General features: G+C 36.0%; 1 protein-coding gene across 8 annotated transcripts in view; it reads right to left on the minus strand.

Annotated features, from left to right (window-relative positions):
- CCDC73 (coiled-coil domain containing 73) overlaps positions 1–24225 on the minus strand; it is a 78445-nt gene that overhangs the window by 23157 nt on the left and 31063 nt on the right. For 5 of the 8 annotated variants that reach the window (XM_071808847.1, XM_071808845.1, XM_065840234.2 and 2 more), the window contains exons 3-10: positions 21191–21262; positions 17806–17877; positions 16965–17000; positions 16349–16423; positions 14271–14309; positions 8479–8614; positions 5615–5694; positions 252–380 (exon numbers count right to left, since the gene is read on the minus strand). In XM_071808847.1, the coding sequence (XP_071664948.1) occupies positions 252–380; positions 5615–5694; positions 8479–8614; positions 14271–14309; positions 16349–16423; positions 16965–17000; positions 17806–17877; positions 21191–21262 (639 nt within the window). Of the gene's footprint in view, positions 1–251; positions 381–5614; positions 5695–8478; positions 8615–14270; positions 14310–16348; positions 16424–16964; positions 17001–17805; positions 17878–21190; positions 21263–24225 lie in introns of those variants that run through there. The other 3 variants (XM_071808848.1, XM_071808846.1, XM_071808849.1) reach the window with 2 other exon arrangements.

Raw genomic sequence — 24225 nt, forward strand, 5'->3', positions numbered from 1 at the left:
TATTTAAAAAACTGAAGTATTTTAAAATATGTTGTCCTATCCATATGGTTTTTTACTATAAAATTACACCTATATTCATAGCACATTTACTTCCCTAGAAATACTTCATTCTAGAAGTAGTATTGTTTGTATATGCAGCTAGCAGAAAGGAATCACTAATCTGTATATAGAGAGATAATTGCCATGATGTTTGCTGAACAAAGAACAGAAATTATTCACTAAAAAATAGATTTGTTTAAATTCCAAAATACCATTCTGATTTTTTGTTGCAGTTCTTGAAACTGTTTTTCCTTTGCTGCAAGATTGATGTTTTCTTCTCCCACCCTGTACTGAGATGTGACCTTGGACCTTATCAAGTCTGTAGTTACTTTCTTCAGTTCCTTAACACAGGAAACACGTATAAATAGTTCATCCAGTATAGGCATTGCAATTCAAAACAAAGACAAATCTTTTAAACTATCCTGAGTCATGCCCTGCTTTTAAATAATGTATGGAAACAACAGAATAAATTAGAGGAATTGAAATTTGGAAGACTGACTAGCTAAACTTTAAACTTGTCGCACATGGCTGAAATTTTCTTTTCAGAGATAAAATGTTATTGTGCTAATTCTACTGTTTTAAGTATTTATGATACTGAGGCTTTAGTTTTTTGTCTTTCAAGAAGTATATCAGAAGTGGACATTGAGTTGGTATTCATAAAATCTCCTACGCTGCGATATACAGTAGGAATAAAGTACCTATTATAACTACTGTGTACGTTCCTGGGAACCAGAAGGGGAAAAAAAGGAAGAACAGTGACTATCTGGTAAAAACAGGAACTGGCTGTAAATTTGGAGGATCTTTGCTTTTCCTGAAACATTAATTACTTAATCTCAGGAGAACGCTAAATTAATTTTAAATTAGAGGCTTCTACAACATGATTTTCCATCTAAAATATGCCTTTGATTTCATAGTCTTTATAATCTTTTAAATATCCTGCTTTTTCTTGGTATCTGTTTTTTAACCAGTTTATTCCAAGCTCCTAGTGGAGCAAATAAACAGCAAATGCTTTGATCTCATTAAATTACAACTTATAGTTCCTGGAGCCATAAATATTATGCCCTGTTCTCCCCCACCCCTCCCGTTCTGGTACAAGGTAGTCTGTTTAATATCGCTCTCTCCTTGAGCGCTCTGACGTTTACTCAGACAAACAGCAGAGGTTATGAATGCTGTTCACAGATAGTATCAAGAATTCTTCACGATGCCATAGTGGTGAACCAAGCATTCAGAATGGTAATAGTTTTATCTAACAACTAAGTTTGGTCTGTTTAACTTTTCTTCACAAAACTGGAATTCCATCTTATCACAGAGCAACAGTTTTACTGTTCTGGACAAAATCATATAACAGTACGAAAGAAAAAGGGAAGATTATGTTGTAGTTGAAATTCACAAATACAGAGTTTTACGGAAAATACAAGCTTAAATAAATCATTTTTTTGCTAAAGGCTTTATTTCTCATGTCTTTTAGCCATAATTCAATCTAAAATGATGTAGTAAGTACTAAGTGCAATTGCAGAATCAATTACAGAATCCAAAGACAGCAATCCTTTAAAATTGTGGTATTCTGTAAGCTAGTAAGGCTTTTTCCATCTGCAATAACAACATATTAGTTGTGCTAGTTGTACTGGTTTTACTTGAAGGCTCTGTAAGGAGATATGCAATGAAAGTTCCTACAATTAAGTGGCGGAAGATGCAAGCGGTTTTAACTTTGCAAAAGAGAAAAGCTGCACTGTGCCAGTCTTTACAGAGAACTAGACTAATGGGGTGAGTGCTACACAGGCAGGTGCAGAAGCCTGATGTGGATCTCATACTATATCATTCCCAAAATTCACAGTTTATTTTATTCAGAAAATTCTTACTACCTATTTTGTCATGGGTAAAGACAAGTCACACCAAGTAAAATGGGTCCTTGAGGTACAAAAGATGACTGGATTTTTGTCTTTGTATATAGCAGATGGATGTGTATAAACCATCTGGAATAAAACCCAGATCTGCTAATGCACCAAAGCTGTAGTCAGAAAAAAAACCAAACCAAACACCACACACAAAAAACCCAAACACCAAAACTCAACACAAACCCAAAACCAACCAACACAAACCAGATCACCAAAAATCATGGGTAAGTTTTCCATGGTGAGTGAAAGCACAAGCTATATGGTATGAAAATACAAAATAATTTTCTACATAAAATATGTATATTTTCTCATACTTTGAAATTAAAATTCACCCCTAGAGTTTTGTTTATTTTTCTAGTAGCTTTCTGTCCTTAATAAGATCACTAGTAGTATTCTGAACCCTATATATTAAATTGAATCTGCAAAATAATTGTATTAGTTTTGGGGCAATGTTAAGAAATAATGTTAAGGCTTTAAACCCCTTCCTTTGCTGTGTTGCTGGCAGCCAACACTTAGGGATACAGTTTCAGAAACACTTCAATCCAGCACAAGGCAAGAGTGTCACAAAAGAACAGTCCTGCTCCTTAAATGTATTTTCCTTTTACCAGTTGATCTAAGCTAAAACTTACTCCCTTTTTTTGGTAAAATGTAGTTTTAATGAATACAAAATTTTCCTTCTACTTTCCCTCAAGGCCACACAAACACACGTGCCAGCACAAGGCCATGGTACGTGACTGGCAAAGCAGCCAGAGTAGGGAGATGTAACCATTGCTCGAGACAGTGCTGATGCCTTAATGCAAACTTTAAGTGTATTCAAAATTACAACTAAATCTTTCTGCTCTCTTCCTAGATCTGTGCAGCTCTTGTAATCTTTCAGGCCTTGAGCAGCACAGCTGGTTTTTAAAGGTTTGTTTCATTCTGCTGCTTTTCTTGGTCGGATTTCAATGCCAGCATTTTCATAGTTTCACTAGTCTACTTTTATCCATAAATGCTGAATAGCATTCACTAACTCCATATTCGCATTGAGAACAAAGGTGTGAGATCACCCTGCTCTGAGTCAAAGTAACGGCTGTGATAAGAGCTGACAGATTTTAGTATTAAGGACAGTCATTCCCACTCCAGCACTGAGGCTGGAGAGGAAAGAAGTTTGAACCCACAACTTGTCAAGAGCTGTTAGAGGTCGGTCAGTTCTCCAGGGCAGATAAAACCAGCTTTTTAAGTCATCCCAACTCATGCTGCAGAGATCATGACTCCTTTCAGCTATGTAGCAAGTGAAAACAGCCTGGTAATCCCTCTTCCAAACTCTTTCAAATATCAAAGATTTCTCATTGCTTTGGATCTCCTGTTGGTCCCTTCAGCTCTACAACAGGTACATTCCCCAAGAAGGGAAAACACTCGACTGCTTTAAGATCACGTCTGCCACAGTGAGGCTATGTACAAGGCAGCCACGATGAAATGAAACTACTTCAGGGCACTTCTGGCTGGAGCCAAGCTCCTCCTCTTCTCTTCTCTAGAAGATCTTTCTATTATACACAACTTTCATTAATAAAGCTGTACTTACAAATAAACCTTCACTTTTTTCAGAATAAGGTATTGCTGCAGCAAAGTGCTGCAGTGCTATGTGAATATGAGAAGGCTAAGAAATTAAATTCCAGCTCAGTTTTGCACTGAATGAGATGGTCAAATACTTAACAACCAATAAGAAATTCAGACAGAACCAGGATAAAGGCATTTCCTGGTGAACTGAGAAAGGCAGATTAAGTTTCAGTTGGCCTCTTCTGCTGCTTATCTAACAGTATTTTATTTAAAATTCATCACCCATGACCTTAAGAATCAAGAGTACAGGTGAAAAAAAAAGAATGGATTAAGCACTATGTTTGATTGCTAGAGTGCATCAATCACTACCAGTTTCTCACACACCTCTGCTGCTCACAAATTTCACTATGTAACATTTTCTTAAACGCTTTTATTTTTTTTACCCCTCAAATTACTTATCCTCAGAGAATTCTAAGTAATTAATTATTCTTGGTTTCTTAACCAAAATCAGCAAATATAACTTACTACAATGCTTAAAAAATTCTAGAACTCCTAAATTTTGCTGTTTTATATGAACGCTCCTCTTTTCGTCACATGCGAATTACAATTCCTTTAAAAAGGAAACTGTACAGTTGAAGGGTACCCAATGCACACAAGACAATATTGTCCTCAGACCTTCAAAGCTACAATGATATTACCATTTTAACATATATGGATTTTCTACTGAGAAAAGTTATCACCACTGACAACTTCCAATATTTTTCTGTTGCTTTTCCCTTCAGCAAATATTTCAGATCAATATATATAGGATATAACACGTAAGTATATCTAAAACCTATCATTTGAATCAGGTAGCTAAATAAACATTTCTAAATGCCATAAAAGCTATTTGTGATTTAGATATTAATTTGAGAATTCTTCAGTGTCTGCTTTACTGTTACTGTGTTTCTCACTCTGTTTTTTGATGGTAGCAGTTCTGAAATCTTTTATATCAAACAATCACTTCAAAACTTCACCTTTTTGGCATGGAGGTTTGCCATGTTACATTGTAGTATGTAACTAAACAAATCTATATAGAATTAGCAATTAATCTTCACTGTGGCTGGAATATCTTCACATAATAAATATAAAAATTAAGTAAAGCACTAGAGAAGGTAAGAATGAAACAAATGAAAAAAATGTTTAACTGTCTCTTTTTCAAGATGAAGTTTAAGTCAGGCTTCTAGAGGCATCACACTCCAACAAACCTTAACAATAAGAGGCTGTGTGCTTTGAAGAACAAAAAACAACACCCAATTCAGGAAGAGTTTTCAAGCACTTCTGTACCTTCAAATCTCCTTTTCCAGGCAAAAAAGTAGGTAGGTAAACATCCAATTTTTGTTCAGTTTAACCCAAATATAAAATAGTCATGGGCCCTTCTCCTCATTTATGAATTACTGCCCCTTTTTGTTTTGCAAAAAATTCACAAACTTTGTAAGGATTCCACAGTAGTCCAAAGCATTAATCTGGAAACTGGGGATTAACATCAGGACAGGAACAAACATGCATTTGTTGCATACCTAGAATTCTCAGAGAACCAAAAGGAGAAAAAACAAACACACACAAACAAAACCAAACCAAACAACAACAAAACAAACAAAAAAAACCAAGCGGAATAGAAAAATAAGGAGACATGAAAAAGATGTGGTATGGAAAGATATTGTGTTTACAGGACTTTCTGATGGAGATTCAGTTACATTTTTTATCCTACATTCAATCTACCAGCTTCCTTCAATGGCAACTACTCATCATGTTCCACTGCTCTTTGACTAAACTGAAACCACCACTGCTACCTTTCCATTTCAGATGGGAGAAGCAATAACAACACAGTACAAGAAAAAGACAGGTTGCCGATACTGAGAAACAAGTAGGACGGGGTAGAGGTAAATAAAAATAACTGAATTACACAAACAGCTGCTCAAAGTTTAATTGGGATTCACGTGAAGTATCTGTGCATAACAAGGGAGCATAAGATTAATTTAGCCATTAGTCACAGAATGAAGAACAGTACTGCTGCTTGTCCACTCCTCCTCTAAGTACTACAGCAGCTCACAGAAGTCCCCAAAAATCCCACTTAAACATTTAGAAATACATCCTATACTTACTTCCTTCAGGTTACTTATTTCTGTCTCTTGTCTTTTATTCACTGATGTTAGTTTCTTATTGAGCTGTATCGCTTCCTGTACTTTAAACAAAAGTTAAAACATGTTAATATGTACTTTCATGTTTGAATGAATATTTGACTTATAACTGCAATGTATGTGTATATAATTTACAAAATAATATCTTTGTGGAAAAGAGGCTAAGACTGAAAGTGTGACTCAACTACTTTTTCTGTATAATGTTAATAGTATACTAGAGGACTACACCAGGTGGTACCAGGTGCTCTATACCTCAAACAAGTTAAGACTTCTCTATACGTTGGTTTGCCTTTTTTTAACTTGTAATTTAATTTTTAGTTCATTTTATGTCACTTTATTAGGATCACTTCTCCATTAGCTTTTAATCTTAGTTTTGCTTTTTAATGACTGTAATTTTCTGATGAGTTTATTTTCAGAGAAACATAGAACACAATAAACCACAGAACATTCAAACAATTGAGTTAACAGATGTGTAGACTTGTGGATGCATATAGGACATGGAAGACAGCAAAGAACAGAGGATAAAGGCAAGGAAAGCTCTAAGAATAACTTCTATCCCTTTTGAAAGGGAAAGGTATTTTCTCTTAGACTCCATACAGGGCAAGATAACACTAGAAAATTCCTTGAAGTTTCACTACAAAAAGCTGAAGATATTCCCTGGTGCCTGTACTTTTTTTGGTCACCTCTATTTACTTATAATATTTTGATCCTCTGAGGTCTCTCTTCAGCCTTTTCTATTTCCTGATTCCTCTTCATTCACTCCTAATATTTTTTCCTTATTTTCTCAAAAAGCTTCTGGCACAACACTTAAATACAAGAACTCTGGACACTGTCACACCCAGAAAGTTTTTTCCTTTTCTGTTAAAGATGCCAAGCATGATGAGGAATGAAGGACAACAGCCTTACAATATAATAAGCAATATTGCAGTTTTATATCAGAGTATGTGAAAATGAAAATACTCAAGAATGTAACAAACACTTTCTGATACAACTTAGAAAAAGTCCACAATAAAGAAAAAAAAAAAAAAACCAACAGAAAAAGAAGCAGGTAGAAACTGGTAAAACCCTCTCCTATCTTTCAACAAGGGTAATGTGTTCACTCTCTAGCTTTAAAATACTAAGGGTGGGACATTGTTTAGGCAATAAGGTGTATTATAAATGGTGGCATTTTCCCTATACAGCACTATAACACATCAAATTTCACTCTTGTTTCCCTACATGCTGCTTTAATACAGCAGATAAAGAACAACAGTTTACAAATTCAAACCATTTGCATAAAAAAAAAGGCTCGTATACTTTCTGCCTGGCTTTGCCACTGACTGCAATTTCTTACTCAGAATTTACAGGTTACATACATGGCAATTGCAGGTCTTACAAACCACACACAAATTAAACTCTCTCTGCAGGAAAAGACACACTGAGAGTTGAAGTGGTGAACAGACTGGCTTCTTGAAGGGAAGGGAGGGGAAAAAATTTAATGAAATATAACAAGGGAGAGTGTAGAGTCTTGCAATTGGGTAGGAACAACCTCAGGTTCCAGTATAAGTTGGAGAATGACCTATGAGAGAGCAGCATAGGGGAAAGGGACCCGGGGGTCCTGGGGACAGCAGGATGACCATGAGCCAGCACTGTGCCCTTGTGGCCAGGAAGGTCAATGGCATCTTGGGGTGTATTAGAAGGGGGGTGGTTAGTAGGTTGAGAGAGGTTCTCCTGCCCCTCTACTCTGCTTTGGTGAGACCACACCTGGAATATTGTGTCCGGTTCTGGGCCCCTCAATTCAAGGAGGACAGGGAACTGCTGGAGAGAGTCCAGCGCAGACCACAAAGATGATGGAGTGGAGCATCTCCCTTATGAGGAAAGGCTGAAGGAGCTGGGTCTCTTTAGTATGGAAAAGAGGAGATTGAGGGCTGACCTCATTAATGTTTATAAATATATAAAGGGTGAGTGTCACAAGGATGGAGCCAGGCTTTTCTCGATGACAAGCAATGGTAAGACAAAGGGTAATGGGTTCCAACTGGAACACAAGAGGTTCCACTTAAATTTGAGAAGAAACTTCTTCTCAGTGAGGGTGACAGACACTGGCCCAGGCTGCCCAGGGAGGTTGTGGAGTCTCCTACTCTGGAGACATTCAAAACCCACCTGGACACCTTCCTGTGTAACCTTATCTGGGTGTTCCTGCTCCGGCAGGGGGACTGGACTGGCTGATCTTTCGAGGTCCCTTCCAATCCCTAACAATCTGTTACTCTGTGATATAGGCAGAATCTACATAACAATTATAACTGCATAACATTTTTCATACCATCTTATTTATTTACTGACCTGGTTTTAAGCTTTTATATTTCTGCATAATAAAATATTTTATTTTATTAATATTTTCTGTCCATTTCCCAACATTAAACCTACTTTAAATGGCATTAATTTTCCCCTATTTGCTAATTCCTTTACTTTCACCCCCTCATTCGAGCTGCTACAACTGTTTATGTCAATTACACTGCTCCATTATTTTATTTTTTTTTTTGGAAGGGGTGGCTGTGCTGCTGGATTCTTTCGAACACAAATCAGTTCCTCAGTGTAATTTATCATGTGGTCACACCCACAGCTGTAGCAGCACATCAGCAGAGAGCAGAAGAGGTGCAGGGCCTCTGCTGCTTAACCTGGCACTGTCACAGACAGACTGAAGAAGCTACTGAGACACTGTTACTGTCAGTCGGTGTATTTGATGCTTGGCACACAGTAGCTGCTATTTTTCTGCATCATCAGGTGTCTCCAACTCAGTTTGTCAAAACACAGCAAAACCAAATGCTGCAGCACATTTAAGACACACATACCACTGTGCTCCAGTTTTCCATGAACACCTTTTACGATTCCAAACTGACATGCAATGGTAGCGTAACACCTCTCGACTTCATTCAGTTTCTTCTGATGCTCCTCTTTGGCTGTTAAGTGCATCTGTAATTTCTGATCCTGTTAGAAACGTAAACAAAGCACCTCCTTAATGATAGTAACTGGCATGTATAAATCAACTCTCCAGATGCTTTTTATCATAATAGCAGAAATGCAAAATCATTCCCAGAATATCTTGGTTGCCTATTTCATATTTAACATCAGTTCCCATTTCCAGAGAACACCTCATTCCAATGACCTTTACCTGTGTGTTAGATTATCAAAAAAGCATTTTAACACATTTTCACATACTGTACATTATATTTTGGAGACTTTTCATGTAAATGTGTGCAGAACTATATCAACTGTTTTCAAATCCTGATTTCAAGTTTTCCTTTGTTAGGTGGCTTAAACAAGTTAATTAGTCCGCCACTGTATTGTGAACAGAGCCTAATGTGCTAATGCTGTCCGTGCTTTTCACCTGTCCTGCAGTACCACTCCATACAGCATTGTGCACTTTCATTCCTTTGACACAGGGTGTTCACACAGATTAATGCAGTACCCACCCCACATCAGCTACTCAGTACCTGCCCATGTCTTTGGTTGCAGATTGAAAACAACTCAGTGGCCTTAGCAGCTCTGTGCTTTCACCTCGTTGCCCCAGCTGCTCACTTGTCCCCACTGTCCTATTAAACCAAGTGCACCAAGCTCACAGGTTGCAGCAATGCAACAAAATACAGGGCCTGCTTAAAAATTCTAGACAGCTTCAATCACAGCCCCCACAACCTGTTGTCCCAGCACCCACACAGAGGAGCACAGAGCAGAAACGATGATGTGGCTGGGACCAGGTAAGAGCAGGAGCTCCTTCAACTTTGGCAACAGTGCTCATGTCTGCATGACGAAAATAAGGCCTACGGATATTTGTCTCCAGTTACAAAACAGAAGCAATCTATTGTGCAAAGAGCATTCAGTCTTCTTTCTAAGTAATGTATCATTGCAATGAATCCCACAAGGCAATTAAGTGTATTTTAGTTTCATGGATTTTACCAATCTCCCTCTCGTCTTGTGATGGGTGATTGAAAAAACATTCATAGAAATCTTTATTCAGTGACAAATGCCACTGATTTTTTAAAAATTATTTGTTATTCTTTCTTTCATATACGCTAAGGTTTTTTGTGTTCCTCTTTATACTGTATTTTTGTTAATAGCTTTGTAGGTATTATTTGGTCACTTTTAAAATGAATTTTCTCTGAAGAGAGTGGGCTAAATTAATTCGTCAAACTATATCCATTTATTTAGACATCTAATCTATTTCTAATCTACAGTAGAGCAACATAGCAATTAAAATGAATTGGGCCAAATTCCTTCCTGTGTGTAAATTCAAATTACGCAAGGATTAATCTGGCCAGTCTGTTTGGCTTTTGTAAGGCTCCATTTCCATAGAGTAACAAATGCAATACGTGTCTAAGCATCAAAGGATAATAAAAGCTGTTAGTAATCAAAAGAAATGACCAACATAAGGCTAGAAAAACAGGACTATACAATACAAATTTCTCATGTTTTATAAGGTATGAAATTAAACACACTACAGCAAATAGAAAGTCATAATGGAAGCACTGGTAAAGAAACACCACCACTTACAGAATCACTGCAAGGGATGTAGGTTGTGAATGTTCATATTCTTTCTCTTTTTGCTAAGTAAACTGTTGAAGAACTGTGCTTAGCTAATGTGAGGATGTGGAATTTAAAATAGAAAAAATAAAAAGGATAACTTTTTCCTGATAGTCATTTAGGTGTATTTATTCTAGGAGACAGATGAAGAGGGAGGAATCACTAATTTGAGACTCGAGACAGCTTGTTGCAAGATCTGAGGGTTTTTTGCACTTTACTTTTACATGGATTTTTCTTAGTGTTGTCCCAATTTCTTTCTTAAGCCAGCAAGCCAGTGCTAGTCCCTCCTCCTCCTCCCTAAAAAAGCAGAAATATGCTTTGTTATTTCATAGGGGTCTTTCCAGTGAGAAAAGGAATTGACCTGCAATATCCTCAAGAGTTTTACTGAGAGCTTACCACTTGCCGAAATATGATTTTTGATGGCAAGGTGCTCTCCAGGCCTAGCACACAGTAAAATAAAAGCCTGAGTTCGTGATTCTTCTGCTCACAGTGAAAAGGTCTTAACACATTCTTCCATAGAAGACGATCAAGAAACACCAGGAGACACTGCAGGACAGGGAGGGTATGACCCTGGCGTTGGAGTAAGATCCACAGAATCTTGGTTTTCCTTCCTAACGTCTGATACTGCAAGAACAGAATTATTGCTCTGCCCTCCACCAGTAATAAAGATAAGCTGGGATGGGGAGTGGAACTGATTATGGCCATATGGTTTGTTGAGGCGCAATGATTTCTTGGTGGAACTAGACCAGAGAAATAGCTCAGGGTCAGGTAGGTGACCGAAGGAAGACAAAGAGGGAATTGCTCATATCTCAAAGATATTCTGGAAATGGAGTCACTAGTCAGTTACTCAGTGAAGCAGAAGGTGGTAACTGGGAGGTGAAAATGTCAGAGAAACAAAGAAGTTTCAGTGGCATGGAGACCTAAGGTGAGATCACGTGAAAACTATGCAAAGGGTTACCAAATGTAAATCTTCAAAATAGGATTTTTTTCTCCACAACAGTCCTTTAATTTCTACTTTAAAATAATGATTTCAAATGTATACTGTACCATTGCCTTGTCACTGTATTTTTAAGCAACATAGTATAGCTACTGGCAATTCTAAAAAATGTGTAAAGGAAATAAAAATAACATTCCTAGCTTGGATTATTAATAACAAACCAACTTTAAAAATTACATTTAACCTTTTATAGGAATTTCTTTTTCATTCATTTGGCAACTATATCTGTATTAGAAAACTAAGTGGTGGCAAGGTAGTGCTTGGGAAATGCCTGTTCTGCTGCTGAAGTCTCCCTGACACATTTTGGCCTGTGCCAAGTAGCACTGATGTGAGCAGTTCCCAGACACAGCTCAGGCTCCCATCTGCTGGGAGCAACATGGGTTATTCGGATGCAGATCCCCTCGTCTGAAGAGCAGCAGAGTTTAATGAACCCAGACCATTTCATACCACTTGACTGCAGCTTCACTAAATGGTCTCACAAACATTTCGTTTACCAATACAAACAGAGTCAGCAAGTGAAACTGGACTAATTACCAGAGGCACTCACCCCATCCGCTTCACTCATTAATAATCATACACTGAATCATTACCTTGTAAACAGGGACGTCTCCCCACTGACTGCACAGGGATCTTGCACTCCACATTTGCTCTTCTGAACTGCACACAAGAGTTGGTCTCTAAACCAGCCAATATTAGCCTTAATGTCACCCTTCTTTTTTTATATTTCAGCACAATGACACATATTTAAGATTTAGGTACTGCAAAAGACAACTCTAAATGCTGAATCTCTCAGACAATTCCATGATCAGCTAACACAAGTTAACAAGGGAACACATGAACAGATTAACTTGTTCCTCTACTCTGCATCAGCTTTTATTCTACACTCAGAAAGTTCTAGCATTCTACATGATATCATCTGCCAGGAAACTAATGAAGGAGGAAACAAACACCTGACCAAGGCCATTTTCCTCCAGTTATTTTTTTTTATTTCAGCATCAAGAAAAAGAACACAATAGAGAACCCACACTCTAGCTTATTCCATTGAACAACTAGCTTTGTAGTTACCATCCTGTAGCCTCCTGATTGCTTGAGTGCTACTATCCATATACACTGAGGTGCAAAGTGACTACACCACACACAACAATCAACACTTACTGTGGAAACAAAGGACAGATGAAAGAAATATAAATCCTTTATTTCTTTGTCTCTGTACAGTCTGTCAATATGGAACAAAAACTTCCACTATTTCAGAATTCCAGCAGATATCATATGACTTATATCAGCACCACGATTTTCACATCAACTTAACTGGATAGCGTGCTTAGATATGGTGTACATGCAATATATTGACACTGCATATGATAGACTAAAAGAAGAGAATTAAAGGAACAAAACCAGAACGAGATGCTCCATCTCTAAGGCGTGCTGGGTCCCCAGCACACACAAGGTACTGCACTGCCTGGTAGAGCTTCCAGGGTGCCAGATATGAACAGCACATCTGCTTACTTTCAAAACAGCAGCCAGTCCCTGAGCTAATCTGTCTTTAACAAACTTAAAACTGAAATAGAAAAGGGTCTCAAATACATTAATAATTTGGAATTTCATTTCTTTTACTTTTAAACATTTTGCCATTTGTGATAACTGACTAAGAGCACCCACATGGGCCACTACTACTTTGATCCCTAGAACGCACCATTTATTTCAGTGCAACTACTCAAGGAGTAAAGTTGGGAGAATATCACCCAGTTTAAAACTGTATTAGCCTGCTACTGTGTAAGGTTGTAGGAAATAATTAATTCCTGTTTACCTTGTGTTGTTTTTTTTGTTTGTTTTCATCATTTCATATCAGAGCATCTTCTACATGCAAAAGAGGATTTCTAGTACTTTGTCCTCCCACTCAATAGTATTTAACCATACTCTGTCTCGAAGTCACCATACCCCAGTGTTTCAGAAATACTCAAATAATCAATTAACAAAAAAGTTTATAAACATAAGAAAGGAAGATATTTGTTTAAGCAGCTCAGATGTATTTCCAGCTCATAGAAAAGGTGTCATGATTTAAATAGTCTCATTCATACGGAAGACAGAGCTTGCAAGTTACGAAAGGTAATATGTGAAATGACCTAAATGTAAGTTCAATAATTTTGTATATTTGAAAGACACTTTTAGATGAGATGTATTTTAAGAATAAATTCAAGTTAAAAGTGAAGTAAGACAAAACACATTTTATGTTGCCTTTGATCTTTAACTTGTAGCCTTATCTCCCAGGTCAGAGGGCACATTATTCAATTTCACCATATTTTGTGTAAAACCACTGTAGCGTTGAAGATGACTTTCAGTACAAATGTCATGGTACTTAAAGCTAAACTGGACCCTAGTTTTTTGAGCTTCTTAATTAAAATCACAGTTTGTAATGGTCTGACAATATTATCTTTATTCTTTCCAGTTGAGCAGCAGCAGAATTTTCAGAGCATTGTTTCAATCAAGCTCAGCAATGTTTCTGCAGCTCACTCTTTCACTTCCTAAAACAGACAACACGGTTCAGAGCAACTCTGCTGTCAGTCTACAGAAATTTATTCTCTGTGTCAAAGGGAGTAAAGCTGGACTGGATGAAATCTAAACTGTTCAGGGGAACCGATGTTAAGAAGTAATTCTGAGAAGAGTGAAAAAGAGTGAGAGGAAAAACATTATCCGTTTTTCTTAAAAACAAAACTAAGAACGGCTTGGAATTCTCTGGTGCTTCTTTTTTAAGAGTAATATGCGAGATCCTCTAAGGTTAATATAATTACATTATTCAAATCACATCTATAAAAAGCCACCTTCACTCTAATCTATAAAGAATATAGTAATTATGCTTTAATTTAGGGGGAAAAAATCCACATGATTAACAGCAGCTCTTGAACTATAAAAATCTAAAAACATTGTTATTTGAAAGTTTTTCAGATTCCAAGCTGATATAATCTCTTTTGGTTATTGGTAACAATTGTCACACATGTAGTACTTGCATTATACTCTAAGTAACATTTTCTTTTCATAAAAGTTTTTTTTTTCTTTTTATTTATTTCTTACCATTTCATTCAGTTTCTTTTGTAAAGTGTATTTTGAAATCTGTAAAATGAAAAATATTAATTAAATTGTGGTTACATTTTTTCAAATGACAACCAGCATATTTAAGTATTCTCACACCTAAGATTTAATTGCATTTATTGCCAATGCAATACAGTAATACTGGTTTTGAACTAATGATTACACTATTTATTAGATCACATAATTCCCCTTCAATATTTAAATTAAGTAAAAATGCTTTATACTGATTTTTTTACTAGAGAAATTTTGAAATCCTTGTGTTTTCTGACACGTATCATCAAAATAATGTTACAGTCTGTAAACCAGACCCTAAGAAATAAACAGGGCAGAAAACAGACCAAATATTCCCTTCAGGTCCTAGAGGAATAGCGGAGTTTGCTGTTGGAAAACAATTCTAGGTAGATATGTCTTTATATGCCATCATTCAGAGTTATTTCAAGAATCCTGTATGCTTTAATAAGACTGGCATTTGAAATCATTATCACTTTTTCATACACCATTGCCATCAGAGAATTTTGACTTGCATAATATTTAAGATCGCAAAAGCTTTAGTCTCTCTATCTCTAAGATAATTTAAAGAAACACTGACAAAGTCTAGAAAGAAATGTCAAAGAACCCAGTGTGTGTAAATCTTCTACAGAAAACATTATTTCTAGAAAAACTAAGCCCAGAAAACAATCATTTTAATGTAGAACTCTGACTCCCTGGGTAGAGAGGGCTCTAAAACCAAGTTACAAATTCTTTGCTCTTTTTTCAGGCTGATTTCCAAGCTATATTTCTAGGTTCGCAGGTTCATTGTGACTCCCTGCTTCCTCAAGTCACAGCAGAATTTCCCAGATCTGAGCTACACTGTTACACAAATGTTTGATCTGTGTACATTAAACATTTTATGTTAAGCTCTTTTTTCCTTTTTTTTTTTTTTTAATTTCTGTTTTATCTTATGAAAGAAAGGCCAGTGTAATCTTTCATTACTCTTGCTGTCCACATATTAGGTTCAGCAGACCACGGAGGGATATTCTACATCATCTGTGATACGCCAAGGTTTGAACAAGGCAACAAAATCCTTACAGCTATTGCACAGGCAACCAACCATGGGAATAAATTCCGTTTGCTCCTAAAATACCTTCAATGCTAACTGGTAATGATTAAACAAACAGCCTGATACCAAGTAAACGCATCCCATAATGTTAATAAGAACCAAACATGTCACAAAATCACAGGTTATGCAAAATCCATCAGAACCATTTTGTTCTCAATAGAATTATTATCCCGCTCAGTTTTGGGTAGAAAAATAACTAGTTCCTGGCAATACCTGAAATCTGGCACTACATTACAATGCTAATTCTCTTCTGTGATGAACAAAAGCCTTCAGAGTACTATTCTTTTAATCAGTTTTCAACATATCTGCCTTGGTCTTTAAAAGAAACCCAAATATTAGCTATGCTCCTATGTCTTCCTTTAATTCAAGTAACCATGAATCAGAGTCACAACTGCTCCAACACCGTGTAATGATATAAAATACAACACAGAAATAACACCAAACAGCACCAGAATAAATTGTGTGTTTATCTGACAATTCTACTGACAAACGGGCAGTGAAAACCCATGGGTTAAGTGATAAATACTGAAACTTCCTAGTGAAACAAAGGGAAATATTAAAAAAGAACACATGTAGCTCTGTGACTTGGAGGTCCAGTGCGAATTCCTGTTTCTGTGTAGGAATCCAAAACCAGAGTTTTCAGACAGGTGAGAAGCAAGAACAGAAAGGAAGAGGAAGAGCGTGGAAATGAAAAGAAAGGACACATCACGTGCTATTTGGACTTTCATTGAGCCTGCAGCCCTTCTGGGAGAGAATCACTTTAGCTGGAAGGGTTAGAGTAGTCTTGGCACTGCAGACCAGACACTCCATGTTAGAAAGTGAGGTGTACATATACTAGAAAGATTAAATGAGAAGGTCTTAAAGACCCTCTTAAAAACAACTACTTCCTTACCAGTGAAAAAAACTGAAACCAAACCCCTTGCATACCAAGGAAAGTTATTTAATGAAAATAATAGTTTACCTGTAACGCTTTTAATGCTTCTTTCAGTCCATCGATTTCTTTTTCTTTTGTTTCTACAGCAAGTTGATATTTTCCCTTTCAACAGAAGTTGTACTTCAGGATTTGGGCAGAATAAATGCATTTACAGCAAGAATTCACCAACAAGAATGTTACAAAAGTAAAGCACTACTCTGCTATAATGGAATAATTCATTAGTGAATCATTTTAATATGTACATATATATTGCTATAAAAAGAACAGTGAAAACACAATAGTATATTCTCACCACTTATGACTAGTCAGCAAAGCTTTTGACTGTTTGTCCCAAACCCCCCAAAATAAAGTAAATTTTGTATAGCTTCAACATAGAATTACCACAGAACACTTACTCCCTACCAGATTTTTAGCATAACCAGATTTTAAAGCAAAGTTTCACAAGTAATCAAAGTTCTACAAACAAAAAACCCAAAGTAAAAAAATATTATAAAGGAAATATTTGCAAAGGCCATAGAAGGAAAACTAATTTAATTGTAATATACTTTATACATAGAACATATTCAGTAAGTTGTATAGCATTATCATTTGCTTATGTGCTTCACTGAACGACAAAAACCGAAATAACTTTAACATAGAGTACCTTTTCTTCTTCCATGGCAAATACTCGTGCCTGAAACTTCATTTTCAGTGGGGGGGAAAAAAAAAGAAGAAGAAGAAATAAATAGAGCATGTGGGATTAATTTTATTCATGCAACTTGACAAGACAATCTAGTTACATTCTGCACAGCGTATTTCCTGTTGGTTGTTGGGTTTTTTTTCCTTTAACTACTGTATCTACAGGGTCACAAGCAGCAAGCTTGTAAATCACTAAAAACCTAATTGCCTGTCAATTTATTTTTGTGTGACACGCTTGTGATGTAGCATTAGTGATAAATTCTTCATCACTATGTGCCACAGTTTTGGTTTCTATGTTCTCTGCAAGTTCTTTCAGCACTGATATTTGTTGATTACATATTGTAGAGAAAAAAAGCCCACGATCATGACTTGAAAGACTGAAACACACTTTCAAAAGTTGAACAGAATGAGTTATGTGGCAGATTTTTTACTATGGTCAATGAATCTGAACTTGCAGAAGATATGGCATCCTGGAGAGAGGGGAAAAAATGACACAAAAAAACAAACCAAAACAAACAACAACAAAAAATAAACCATAAACAAAAATATTAAAAGCAGCATTATCTTCTCTAGGAATTTTTGAAAAAATAAAAATGAAAAATCCCAGGAAGAATGGCTTACTGGAAAGAATGCCAAAATACAGGCACTATACTGTGTCTAGACAAAAGATAGATAATTTCTTTGAGCTGTATGTTCTAACATTTTATATGCAACATAAAAATATTTTAATACCATCTGATAATGTGCTATAATGCCATCGTATTTTAAAATCTAGTTGTCAAAGCTAGAAGGTCTTATTTTGCTACCTGTTTTTTAAAAGCTGCCATAGCTTCTTTGTTTTGTTGGTGCAACGTGTCCGTCTGATGCTGCAGAGTTTCCTGTTCACGTGAAACAACAATAGCGTGTTTTAGGTATATCTTAGTGCAAACCATACATATAGTACTTCAAGAAAAAACACTGATTCCTTGTGAAATGTTTTTAGAAAGATATGATTGAATAAAAACAAAACCTGAAGACTAAAAAGATACATTTGTTAACTGGTAATTGCTCTTTTTTTGTAGCAGTTTCTCTTTAATTCATAACAGACAACAATTCTCACCTCTGGAATTCAGATTTGTTGTTGCTAGGTCTCCTAAAAGCAACTCTTACCCGTCCTATTAACCTGCAGAATAATCCAACACCCACTGCCATCTGAAAACAGCATCTTGACACAGTTCCAGGCAGTTAAAACAGAATTTCAATTTTTTTCTCCATTTTAAAAATATAATCCCACTAAAACATAACAATCTGTTATTCTGGGTTTAGTCAAATTTTAGTCATTTAACAAACTACATGAAAGAGTCAAAGGACAGCAGAAAAGACTAAGCATAAGGTGATAGCTTAAGATTTTTATCATCCTACTGACTGGCCTTACTCTTATCCATAAAAAGAGGCAAATTATTTAAAGATGTACTATTATTTTTGTTATTGTTTCATATCATAATCTCACAGACTAGTAACTACACTCTGCAAGTTGGAAATCTTTAACATCTTTAAGGATCATGTTGCTATACAAAAGAAGAAAAAACAAACATAACAAAACCACAAAACTAAATACAATTGAGGTGAAGTAGTATGGAATATATGTAAAATCAGGGGGATTTTTTATGTTCTAGACAGTAAAAAGTATTAGGTAAAGGTAGTCAAGAGGCTCTGTCCTCGAGCAGTTATTTCAAGATATAGATGAGTGTTTAGCTAAGAAATCTTAGTGCGAAGTAGGGAACGATTAAGTAATAACTGCACAAAAATAACTAGAGATTGACACTATTGAAGAATGGCTGGGAGAAGATAAATTGATCATTTGTTTCACACACGAGAAATCTAATGTCTTCTCCTGACTAAAATGAGGCATTCAGAGCTTTTCAGACATAAAGCCCATTTCAAAATTGGTGTTTTCTCCAGGAAATGGGTGTAGCTTTCAGCAAGCGAGAGCTGTTGCCCTTTGATACAAGAAAACAAGAATCCATGGAGGTGAGGTGCTTTATATTCATGTACATATTCATTCATTGTAAGATGGGTAAAGTTTTTATTTGCCTCTAGCACACAATAGATACAAATATTCAAAAATGTGAAGATCAAAATCTGAGGAATGTTTTCCTCAAGGTATCACCCGGAGCTGAGTTCAAAGACCCAGGTTCTCTGGTGGGTAAAGGGCTCGCCAGGTGCTCCGAGGAACCAGCAACAGTGAGGGCAGCTCGGCTCTTCTCAGCAAAGTGTTCCTACCTGCCACAGGAATACAACTCTGCATCCACAGGGCTGCTGTATTAAGATGACACTTCTTTACATTCTAGGAATTCAAGCCAGTTTTGTCACTGATGTAATTGATAAGTGGAAAAAGGCATTACTGACCTCTTCATAACATATCACAGTTTTCCTTGTACTGTATATTCAAGGGATGTGTTTTACTCTAAAAAGAGAGACTAGGAAGTTTCTACAAATACTCATTTCCTAACAGTCCTCACAGCTGAGACTATTAAATAAAACAATTATATATAACTTTCTCAGAACTTTGGGTTTGGAACACATTTTCCATATGTATGTGTGGTGCAGGGAGAGTGAAGAACAAAGTTACTTTTTAAAAATACACACAAAATCACCTTTCCTATCATGATGTTATAATAACTATAATGATTATGTTTATTAGATTTTCAAGAATATTATCCCCAGTAATTCTGTTTTACCTACTCTAGCATATGTTTTTTCAAGAGCAGCAACAGTATTCACAAAATGTAGACAAAGATCTGCTTTAAATTGTAATCTTAAACCAGTTTTGGTTTTTTTTGCTACATTTAAGGAAAAATAAAATATATACTGAATCATGGAAATAATGACCGAAATGGATATCTCTGAAGGAAAAATATATAAGAGAACCTTTGATAAACCAGGGGAAGTTGTTTACTTACTGAACTACTACTGAGGTCAATGTGATTCTGCATTCAGAAACCATCAGGTCACAAATTCAATTTAAATGCCATACTCAGCATTTTCATCTTACTGGAACCTCCAGAATCAGAAAACTGATTCACTTGTTCCTTTGAAGTTCCAGAGCTCTACACATGTGTTCACATGAAGTTCCTAAAATCTACAACTCATTGTTGACATTAGGTTTGGCACGTGCCTACATTAAACACAAAGTGCAGGAAAAAAAAAGAGTTCACCTAATTGCCTTTAAGCCACATCTTTATTAATGGTAAATTAAATTGCTGTTAAGGTCTCAGAACGAACAGAAATCATGCCTTTTGAACCCAGATTATTAGGAACTGTAGTGCCAGGTTAAGAAAAACTAAGAAGGGTTACAAATTGAAAGCACTGTTGCTTTTACAAATAGAAAATGTTTCCTGTTTCTGTGTGCACATATATATCTTTCAGAAAAAAACACATAGTTGGGATTATTAATTTAAGACTGTTAGGATGAACTCCAAGATTAAACAGTCTTCCATTACTACTAAGATGTTAAATATTCCAAGATCAAGGATAGAGCTGAAATTATTGTTTTTTCTGTGATCGTAAAATATACAGGGTGAAGCCTTTTATCTTGTGACCTAGTGACAGGGGTCATAGGTTTGATTGTATTAGAGAAAGGAATGGATTTCTTACAAAAGCATAACCTCAGGAGCCCTAACCCTAAGAAGAATGTTAGACTTATTTTATTGAAAACCTCATTCAGAGCATTTAAAAGCTGGCAAATCACTTTTTTAAGTTTCTTTTAAAATATTATATTCTGAAAAATTGTCACCTCCCAAAGATGCAAGTGAAGTGGTTTGTACCATTGTACCAGTACTTGCACTTGTCAAAGTCAAGTGTAATACAGAGAAGACATTGCGCAGCTTCCCCCACACTAATGTGTCAACATGCTTCATATTAAGCTAAATGTCTTATTACTTCAATATTTACATCCCTTTTGACTGAAGATTTCCAGTCATGCCAAATATTATGATGGTTAACCAGATTTCGAGGTTGGGCACACTCCAAATCAATATAAATGCTACAGAAGTTCATGGCTAGACAATAAACTATTGGCTACCACACGCTACTATTGGAAATCAAAATAGTCTGAAAAAGAGGGAACTATACAAAATCACAATCCATATTAATATTATATTAAAATGAAATCCCAGCAGTTAAAATACTAAAACCACGTAGGAGAGTTACCTTCTGCCATTCAAGTTCCTGTTTCTCTACAACAATTTTGCTTATTTGATCTTCATAACTGATCTCTGTTTCCTAGTCAAAAAACAAAAACACATTTACATAAGACAGTACCTGCAAATCAAACACCAACAGAACTTGCATATTCATACTCTTCTTTTAGAGTCCAGTACACAGAACAGTATGTGCCTACACATCGCATAGCAAAAAAACCAAAAGCTGTCTGAATGTGCTAAAAGAGCAGATGAGTTCAACTGGTTTGGTCAGAAAATTTGTAGAATAAATAACTTGAAGTCCATAGCAGAAGATCAGGGAGTAGGATTATAGCTCCCTCAATTAGCAGAAACAGTTCCCTCTTCATACATATTCTCTTCTGCATCTTACAACAAAACCAGACTCAAAGGGAAGAAACCAGACTCGACTTGAACATTCTGATGAACCCACTCAAAATGCTGAAATTAGGAGAAAGCAAACCGCAACAAATGCTTCAAGAAACAATTGTTAGTCAGTTATACAGACAATCATATTTAATGAATCAGAATCTTTGGGACACTTTAACTATTCAACTCAGTGCATTTGAATCTTTATTCTTTTTGACAACTCCCAGGAAAACTGAAAAGTTTACGTCAGTAATTACTTTTGTTATTACAGAAAAAGTGAAATATTTATCATAACCTTCTGTGCTAAGAAGCATTCTGACCTAACAGATGAAAGTAAAAAGTTGAACAGAAGTCATGGATAATCACCACATATTTTTTATAAGATAAGCTATCTGAACATCTGAGAACATTATTAAAGTCTTATGTTTCTTACACAATTCAGAAGGTGGACTAGTAACAGGAAAGTGTGTTATTTCTCCTGTTCCTGCAGAAGCACTTTGTCAAGAGTCAAACTATTACTGCAATAATAAATGAGACTTACCTGCTGATAATCACGGTGGGTGAAAATTTATAGGAATTTTCCTGAAACATTCTGGCATTCAAATAAAATTTTCCTAACTGGAGTCAGCTTCCTTTTCAAGCCAAATGTTTATGAGCACTGGTCTCCATTTACAAATACAACACTCAAAGGAAGAACAACAGGTTCCCCTATCAAACGGTCACACTTCTTGCAGGAACAGTATTTAGGCTTTTGATGTCCATCACAAGCAACTCACTGCTGTCCCATTACTGCATACAGTCAAAATAATTAATATCCTTTAAAGACCTAGAGAGCTAGGCTAATGTGTTGTTCTGAGCTTCAACAGGCTAATTTCCTGCCTTTTCTCTGCACACTGATGATCACCTTGAAAAAGTGACCATGTTAAGGTAAGATTTACTTCTCTTTGATGAATCGGTGTAGTAGCAACATTTATTGAGCTCTTGTGTTGGACACACTCCACCAAGGGCCAAATTGACCACATGAAGGTAAAAGAGAACTTGCAATACTTGAGCCATGTTCTGAGTTACTGTGTGTTGATATATTAAGTGCACCTTTATGCTTTTTTTTTTTGAGTTCAAATTCCTCACCAGAGTTTAAAACCTGTACTTTAAACTAATGGAGAAATCAGCACCTTCAAAAGACTCACATCTTAACAGCCCAGACTACTGCAAGGGAAGCAGCTAGAACCTGCAGGGAAACAGTGACAGCTCAAGTAAAAGGCCATTTATGGATTTCTCTAGCAAAAAAAATTAAAAGCAGGCCTCAAAAACGATTCTATTGATATGATGTTTTAAGTAAAATTGTACTGAATTGCAATACCATGAACAACTGTTACTATAAAGGGAAAAAAAATCATCTCTGGATGAAGTAATAAATTACCTGAAACAGGGAAAGAACAGGGAAAGAGGTTCTTCCTCCTTCCACAGTGAAACAGATAACACAAATGTTTGGCTACAAAAAATAAAGTACACTGCATCTTTAGGAAAGATAATTATTTCCTAAAGTCAGTACAAATGAGGGTTCCAAGTTTTTAATACAAGGCTATTTACGCTTCAGCGATTTATGCAAGACTGTTCTAAAGAAGATTTTGCAATCCTTTCTCACTTACTTAGATGTTTGATCCATAGTCCCACTGTACTATCAATAGCAAAAAAAAAAAAGGCAAAATATGTCCCAAGGCGATTTAAAATAGGTTTTTGACATTGACATCTTTTATAGGTTTTAGGGTCAAAACTGACTTCCTTGATTAACAGGCAGTTTACAAGCACATATGTGGACAGAAGTAACACACACTCCTATCCACAGGAGGTTACTCTGAAAGATTTCAACACCTGAGGTATATTTTAGATCCCACAAGTAATACATTAATTTTACATATAAAATATTGAACGTAGTTTTAGCATTAAGATTTGGCTCACAGAGAGCGAGAGAAGAGTTCTTCCACTTTTGTTTTCTCTGATATGTACCAGCAGAATATAGATAGAGGAGACCTAAAGATTTCATACACCTTATGTTAAAATTATTATTATTATTAATAATAATAAATGTATATAAATATGTGTGTGTATATATATACAATCAATGCTTCCCTATTCTGCCCTAACAAATAGTACTTCAGAGTTGCAATTAATTTGTTTTCTGATCCTAATCTATAAGTACTGAAAGAAAATACATCCACCTTAGTTCCCTGAAGTGATAAAAACAAATGAGGTTGACTTACAGCTTTTTATAGAAGTGTAATCATAATAAATTTATGCCATTAAGCAATAAAAGCTATTAAAGTGATATATTATTAGCAAAAGCCTTGTTCAAAATTGTAAGAAATAAGGATTACGGAATCTGACCCTTAAGCACACCATGTAAACTATTCCCAAACTAACTGAGATGGACTGTTCTTCCCTAACTCCAGACTACATATTCCTATCACTCCCCTGTCCAGACGTGAGCACGTGTACGAGTATTTCAGAGACAAAACGAGAACTTTGGTCCAATGAAGAACTAAAGAGGGAGGAGGTGGTGAGCAGATACCCCATGGATCAGATTCAGCTTCAAAGAACCCAAAAATCTGTACCAGTGCAGCGCATTTACACAACAAACTTCAAACTGCAACTCACATC

The sequence above is a fragment of the Patagioenas fasciata genome, chromosome 5, assembly GCF_037038585.1.
Source record: "Patagioenas fasciata isolate bPatFas1 chromosome 5, bPatFas1.hap1, whole genome shotgun sequence".
Classification (NCBI taxonomy): domain Eukaryota; kingdom Metazoa; phylum Chordata; class Aves; order Columbiformes; family Columbidae; genus Patagioenas; species Patagioenas fasciata.